Here is a 7,814-nt window from a genome sequence, read left to right on the forward strand (position 1 = left end):
CTATTAAGGGGGAGATCTTGAGCCAAAGCAGATATCCAATACTTTTATGTCAGTTCATGTTGTTATGTGATTGATTTTCGTGTGAAGACTCAATATGTTACTTAACAGCCTGCGAGTGTTGATTAGAGTGGTCGTTGGCCCGGATTTTGATGTTTGTTTACCGTCTCTTTTTGCTTTTGTGCCGATGTCGCTATTTCTGTAGTCTGTAACATCTGTCACAATCTGTCGGATGGGTTGTTGTGACCAGTGGTGCTTGAATGGCCATGGAAAGAACGGAGAGAAGCAGCCAATAATTGGGGACTGTGAACTGTTATTAGTTCTCAATTATATTAGTTGATCTAATTAGTTGTTCCATGCAGTTACTATAGCATGTGGTCCAGTTTATTTAGTAGCGGTAGTACATTTACTTTTCGTTCGTTTATTTTAGGCTTTCAACTTTAATAAGTTTACCATCTTTCATAAAAACACTCAACGTGCATTAATACTTTTTTTACAAAATTGTTTGTGTAGAGTCAGTCACTCTGAGTCAGTGTGAGGCCAACTGTGAAGCATGAACAGATTTGATCTAATTCACCAACACACAGTACTGTCTGAAAAACTATCAATATATTGATGAAGAGACACTGTCGGGTAATGGATTCTCTAATCCTAGTGTGGGTGAGTGAGTGAGTGTGAGTGTGTGTGAGTGTGTGTGTGTGTGTGTGTGTGTGTGTGTGTGTGTGTGTGTGTGTGTGTGTGTGTGTGTGTGTGTGTGTGTGTGTTGTTTTAAGGGAGAGGCTCATTGATTGAGGTACTTACCACGAAAAAAACCCACGAGGAGCCCAGTGTCGCCTCTCCCTGTCCTGGCTTGCGTGAAGGGAAACACTCAATACTCTATTAGAGGCTTTTTTTTGTCATGCCAGCCTCCAACTTGGAACTCCTGTCCAGTGGCTTGTTAAGCCGTGGGCCAGTCGGGATCAATATGCCGACTTTAGTCTGGAGCGGATTGCTATCGATTGCTGTGTGAAGGCCCAGGATGCCAGGCGAGGGGACTGGGATGGAAACACGACGTGAAAATAGGAAATATAAAATAAACAGATGGACACAGCTGATGAACAGAAAGAGAAAAACAGCAGATGAGAAATGTACCAACATGGCAGAGTTAGGTCATGTGGTGTGAACCTGTCACCAACCAACCAACCAATCAGTCAGTCAACCCAGACTTTTATTTAGTTATTTACAAGTTTTTTTTTATACAAGTGTAGAGTGTAGAGAGTGTTGTACATGCATTTTGACTGCACAAGGCCTAACACTGCATTGTGCCTGATCCACTTTGACAAAGCACACTGCATCCAGTAGATGTAGAAACTGGGGCGACAGTGGTACAGGAGGAAGAGAAGTCGTTTAGTGATCAGAAGGTTGCTAGTTAGATTCCTTGTCGAAGCGTCCCTGAGCAAGACACTGAACCCCTAATTGCTCCTGATGTGCAGTGTGCCATCAGTGTAAATGTAAAAATTGAATACATCCTTGTAAATCACTTTGGATAAAAGCGTCTACTTAATGTCAATGTAATGTAATTGTAAACTGTGCATAGGTTCTTCTGATGAAACATTTACTACTGCTTACCTCAGTCGACGTTCACGTGCTCCGCTGTCAAAGGCTTGGTGCCCAACAAACTCCTGCGTTCCCTTCCCTCACAACAGACCAAGAGCTCAAGTCTGTGTGTGTGTTTGTGTGTGTGTGTGTGTGGTCACCAGGCAACATTCCCTCACAACAGACCAAGAGCTCAAGCCTTAGCTTTACGCTTAATGTAGATCACAAAAAGAATACTAGTTTTTTTTTGTGAGCTTGATAACAATGTGATCTAAAACGTTTTCTCATGTGTCTCCACAACTGTTGGCATTAGTGTGATGAGTTTTTTTTCTGTGTGTGTGTGTGTGGTCACCAGGCAACATTGAGTACACCTGCCCAGTGACCAACGAGTGTGAGATCACCAAACGCCGGCGGAAGTCCTGCCAGGCATGTCGCTTCCAGAAGTGTCTGCGAGCGGGCATGATGAAAGAAGGTACGTCTGCGTCTGTGTGTGTGTGTGTGTGTGTGTGTGTGTGTGTGTGTGTGTGTGTGTGTGTTAGTGTGTGTGTGTGTGTGTGTGTGTGTGTGTGTTAGTGTGTGTATGGTAGTGCTGATGTTGCTTCCAGAAGCCTACCTGTGTTGAGTATGATTGGTCCAGAAGCATACCTGTGTTGAGTATGATTGGCCCAGAAGCAGACCTGTGTTGGGTATGATTGGTCCATGAACACACAGGTCAAAGGGCAGCTTTACTTAAAGTAACAGTAATAGATTAGTACTCCTCCTAACTCATGTTAAAGTAACAGTAATAGATTACTACTACTCCTCACTTTTCCTATGGTATAAACTGCTCTGACCTCTAGCAATACTGGTGTAAAAACAGTCTTAACAAAATATGATCGCAAGTTATAATTATATTTCTCTAAAATATAAATGTGTTGAGGACAGAGATGGGTGTGTTAGGGTGTGTGTATCGTGAAATATAAGTGTGTTTAGACCGAGATGGGTATGTTAGGGTGTGTGTCAGGTGTGTGTATGGTGAAATATAAGTGTGTTTAGGGCCGAGATGGGTGTGTTAGGGTGTGTGTTAGGTGTGTGTTTGGTGAAATATAAGTGTGTTTAGGGCCGAGATGGGTGTGTAAGGGTGTGTGTTAGGTCTGTGTATGGTGAAATATCAGTGTGTTTAGGACCGAGATGAGTGTGTTAGTGAGTGTGTAAGGTGTGTGTATGGTGAAATATAAGTGTGTTTAGGACCGAGATGAGTGTGTTTGTTCTGTGTTAGGTGTGCGTATGGACCGGGTCAGAGGAGGCCGACAGAAGTATAAGCGCAGAGTGGACTGTGGCCTGTCCCTCTACACCAAAACCCCTCTCACACACCCAGCCAAACCCACCGGTAAGAACCAAAACCCCTCTCACACATCCAGCCAAACCCACCGGTAAGAACCAAAACCCCTCTCACACATCCAGCCAAACCCACCGGTAAGAACCAAAACCCCTCTCACACATCCAGCCAAACCCATCGGTAAGAACCAAAACCCCTCTCACACACCCAGCCAAACCCATCGGTAAGAACCAAAACCCCTCTCACACATCCAGCCAAACCCACCGGTAAGAACCAAAACCCCTCTCACACATCCAGCCAAACCCATCGGTAAGAACCAAAACCCCTCTCACACATCCAGCCAAACCCATCGGTAAGAGGACATATGTTAGGACTTTCAGAAACTAATGGACAAAACAAAATCTTTGTTTCTAAAGTATATAGTTCTATAGTCATTAGTATAAAAAAAAAAGTTTCTGACACTTTAGAAATAATAAAACTGAGTATTTACCTAAGTATTTTCTATGTTTTCTACGTGAATAGTAGACATATAGTTACACTTGTATTTGGAATGCTGATTGTTATCATTCTAAGAACAGTGTAAACTCTCCCCCGTGTCGTCTCCTAGGTAACAAAGTCATCTCCCAGCTGCTGGTGTCAGAGCCGGCCCCTCTGAGCGCCATCCCAGACTCCTCCCCCTGCAGCACGGAGCTAAGGAGCCTGCTGACCCTGTGTGACCTCCTCAACAGGGAGCTGCTCGTCCTGATTGGCTGGGCCAAGCACATCCCAGGTACGTGACCTCACCTGCCCTCTGGGGGGTCAAACCCAAAACCTTACCTCGCGTTTGTTTATCGTCCAAACACTCGTCTGATTGGCTGCTGTCCCGCCCCTCTGCAGGCTTCTCTGCGCTCTCATTGGTGGATCAGATGGCACTGCTGCAAGGTGGTTGGATGGAGGTGCTGGTTCTGTCCGTGGTGTCGCGCTCACTGGGCTCCGCGGACGAGCTGGTGTTCGCCGACAACCTGCGGCTGGCCGAGGCCCAGTGCCGGGCCGCCGGACTCACGGACCTGTACACCGCGCTGCGGCACCTGACCCGCAAGTACCAGCAGATGGGCCTGAGCCCCGAGGAGCTGGTCACCCTCAAGGCCATGACGCTAGCTAACTCAGGTGAGACACGCACTCACACACACGTATACATACAAACACACACACACACATAAACACACACACACACACACACAGATACACACACAGATACACACACATACGCAGGGTCGTGCCATGCAAAATCAAATGCAGACTGATCTGTGTAGGATCAGAACAACCAGAAAGATGCTTTTCTAACCCAACACCTACCAATGGGTTTAAAGGAAGCAAACACCTTGAAGCCTTAGTTTAAAATGTATCATCTATACTGTGCAGTGCTGTGTTCTTTAAGTCAAACACCTCGAAGCCTTAGTTTAAAGTGTATCATCTGTACTGAGCAGTGCTGTATAAGTCAAACACCCTGAAGCCTTAATCTAAAGGGCATCATCTATACTGAGCAGTACTATATAAGTCAAACACCCTGAAGCCTTAGTCTAAAGGGCATCATTTATACTGTGCATTGCAGTATAAGTGCTCTATAAGTCATCTATACTGCGCAGTGCTGTATAAGGGCAAACACCATGAAGCCTTAGTTTAAAGTGCATCATCTATTTTTTACTGATCTGTGTTCTATAAGTCAAACACCTTGAAGCCTTAGTTTAAAGTGTATCATCTATACTGAGCAGTGCTGTATAGGTCAAACACCTCGAAGCCTTAGTCTAAAGGGCATCATCTATACTGCGCAGTGCTGTATTGTGCTCTAAACAGACTTGGTCACCAAGGTTATGTCAAGGGCATCCAAAGGTCAAGAAAGACTTTGTGACGGAGATTTGACCAGCAGTCCCAGACAAAAGATAGCAGAATGTGCACCAGAAACTTAACTCCAGCCTGAGGGCAGCCCATCATGGCGCATTGAAAGGCTTTCTCATGGCACAAGGAAGCTAAAATGGTCCCTGATTGACCGTGATGGAGAGCATTGTTCTTGTGTTCATCGCTCAGCTAACAGCTCTCAGCAGAGGGGAAGAGGGGCCTCCCCAGGCCAACCCTCTCTGAGTCCCAGCCAGGCCCCGTCCTCTCCTCTCCCCCCCCCCTCTCTCTTCCATCATGGGCTGGGGCAAGGGAGAGCCAATCAATACCTCGGCTGTGAGGAAGCCGTTCTGCTCTAGCCCACAGCAGAGATCAATAAATCCATTTCTGACCGTCTTTCCCAAACCCTCTCTCTCAGAAGCCCATTTTTCCTGGAGGTTACCCTCACTGTGTGTGCCGGTCCGCGCTCACACACTCACACACACACACACACACACACGCCACAGTGCTTACCAGGGTGGAACGGTGATTGCCGCCATAATGGAAATCAAAAGCCGAAATGGTTTGAACTGGAAATGCCCTCGCCCTGCCTATTAAAGCATGTTTGCTGAACAATGGGACTTGACACAATGTGAGAACAACAAGGGGTGTGTGTGTGTGTGTGTGTGTGTGTGTGTGTGTGTGTGTGTGTGTGTGTGTGTGTGTGTGTGTGTGTGTGTGTGTGTGTGTGTGTGTGTGTGTGTGTGTACATGTGACTGTAGTGGGATGAGTGAAAAGCACGGCCACCCAAGCCTGCCTAGAGGCCCCTCTTGACCTTGGTGCCTGACATGGAGTGTATGCATGTGAGTGTGAAATGATGAAAAAGTGTGTCTGTGTGTTGCCAGTACAGCATCTTCGTCCACACGTAGTATACATGCCCACATCAGTACCAAAATGACAGCTCAAACCAGTTGCTATGTCAACAGCAAACAGTACAGTGGGTCAACAAATCAGACAAAGTGTTAATCAGCTTCTTCATTCAAACATTAGTATGTGCACATAAATAAATCCTTAACTGTGTGTGTCTCTTGTCAGACGCGGCGAACCTGGAGGGGGCGGAGGCGGTGCAGCGGTTCCGTGACGGGCTCCACGAGGCCCTGCAGGAGCACGAGAGCGGGCAGCACCCCGGCGAGGTCCACCGGGCCGGCCGGCTGCTCATGACGCTGCCCCTGCTCCGCCAGACAGCCGTCCGCGCCGTGGACACCTTCTGCCGGCTGCACCTGGAGCGCCGCGTGCCCATGCACAAGCTCTTCCTGGAGATGCTCGACAACAAGATATGAGATCCGGCCCAGATCCGGCCCTGATCCGGTTGAGATCCGGCCGAGCTGCGGGGCCACGGCTTGCCATGCTAAGTTTTGAACTGCGCTCTAGGGTTGACCTGAGTGACGCTATCAGCAACGGACAAAACCAGCTTTTATAGTCTTTTTCTAGGGGAGGGGGAGGGGCTCAGGTGAGGGCAAAAGGAGATACATGTTTTTCTAACTATATTTAAGTAAAAAAAAATATTAAATTAAAACATCAACAAAAAAAAAAACTGAATGCACTAAACTGACATTTGTGAGGTGAAGCTGAAACAAGCATTTTAATACTGAAGAGCTATTTTTGTATCACTGGATTATTTATTCAGAGTATTTATATCAGTGCTACTGCCTGCACAATGATCAGGATGTGAACACACTTGAACATTCTGACAAACAGCGCTGACTAAGGAGTCAGTGCTGACCACTTCATTCCCAAGCCCAGCTGTTTCTCTGAGTATTGATGCCTATACTGATTCATTGACACACCAAACTGTAGCAGTAGCTGAGTACTGTAGCAGACTCTGACCCGGGCCCCGTGAGGTTACACTGGTTAGAAGCAGGCGGGCACATGAATCCACTGTACCGTCCTGTAGCGGTCCAGACAGAACTCTGATTGGCATTTTGACTCATTGACACACTACACTGTTGACTGTTGCGATAGCAAGCAACTGGATCTAGACTCAGCTCCAGTTCCAGTGCTTTATAGACACTTTGCTAGACTGTCCTGTAGCTGTTGAGACGGCATCTGGTTCCAGACTCATTGACGCACTGTCCTGTAGCGGAGACAGCATATAGTTCTAGACTCATTGACGTACTTCCCTGTAGCGGAGACGGCATCTGGTTCTAGACTCATTGACGCACTGTCCTGTAGCCGAGACAGCATCTGGTTCCAGACTCATTGACGTACTTCCCTGTAGCGGAGACGGCATCTGGTTCTAGACTCATTGACGCACTTCCTCAGACGCCATCTGGTTCTAGACTCAGCTCCTATTATTGGCACTGATTAAGATTCTGACACAATGGCACACTGCACTGTATCTCATCCCGGGGAGAAACGGCCAGTGGGTGAAACGGATCAGTTTCACACTCCTCTCCTATCTAGGCCGCTAATGACGCTGACTGACACATCGACACACTTGTTCTGTATCCATGACTGGATGTTCTCATGAGGTCAGGGTGAAGGCAAAGCTGTGATGAGCATCCTGTAAGCGGATCACGAAGAGCCGAATGCCGTCACTGGTGGTAGTATGCTTACGGGAACAGGCTTTTGACTTCTACCGAGCACACATGTACATGTAAAGCGATCATGTTTCTCTGTGCAGACACCACTGCCAGCTATTTCTACTTCTCTGAGTAAAAAGCTTTTTTTGAAATTACATTTTGTGTCGTGTCATGTGATTCCTGGAAGACTGTAGAATGTTCTAGGTGCAACACCTCCTTAAGTACCAGTATGTTATACACTTCCTGTACTAAATCATACAACGAACTTATGCCATCAGGGATCAAGGGAACATGCTAATATGGCTTCTCCGACAACAATGCTACAGTCTGTAAATTCTCCTTTTAAAATGTTCTGGAGCGGAAGGTCTACTGGTGTTTTAGACCTGTGTCGATTAAGCCTGATGCAGAGTTGTCAAATGTTCTCCTGAACATGTAAGCATTGAGCTTGAGCTAGTTAACCGACCTATCATGGCTACTAGTAGGTATGGGCA

General features: G+C 46.8%; 1 protein-coding gene across 1 annotated transcript in view; it reads left to right on the forward strand.

Annotated features, from left to right (window-relative positions):
- Positions 1 to 6,081, forward strand: part of esrrd (estrogen-related receptor delta) — a gene marked incomplete at both ends in the record, with an annotated part of 7,360 nt that extends 1,279 nt beyond the window's left edge. Inside the window, 5 exons of the mRNA XM_080844462.1 lie at positions 1,928 to 2,044; positions 2,831 to 2,941; positions 3,498 to 3,659; positions 3,767 to 4,036; positions 5,837 to 6,081. Coding sequence (XP_080700588.1) covers positions 1,928 to 2,044; positions 2,831 to 2,941; positions 3,498 to 3,659; positions 3,767 to 4,036; positions 5,837 to 6,081 — 905 coding nt within the window. The remainder of the gene's footprint in view (positions 1 to 1,927; positions 2,045 to 2,830; positions 2,942 to 3,497; positions 3,660 to 3,766; positions 4,037 to 5,836) is intronic.
- Positions 6,082 to 7,814: the final 1,733 nt, after the last annotated feature.

Source organism: Sprattus sprattus (assembly GCF_963457725.1).
Source record: "Sprattus sprattus genome assembly, chromosome: 9".
In the NCBI taxonomy this organism is placed as follows: Eukaryota; Metazoa; Chordata; class Actinopteri; order Clupeiformes; family Clupeidae; genus Sprattus; species Sprattus sprattus.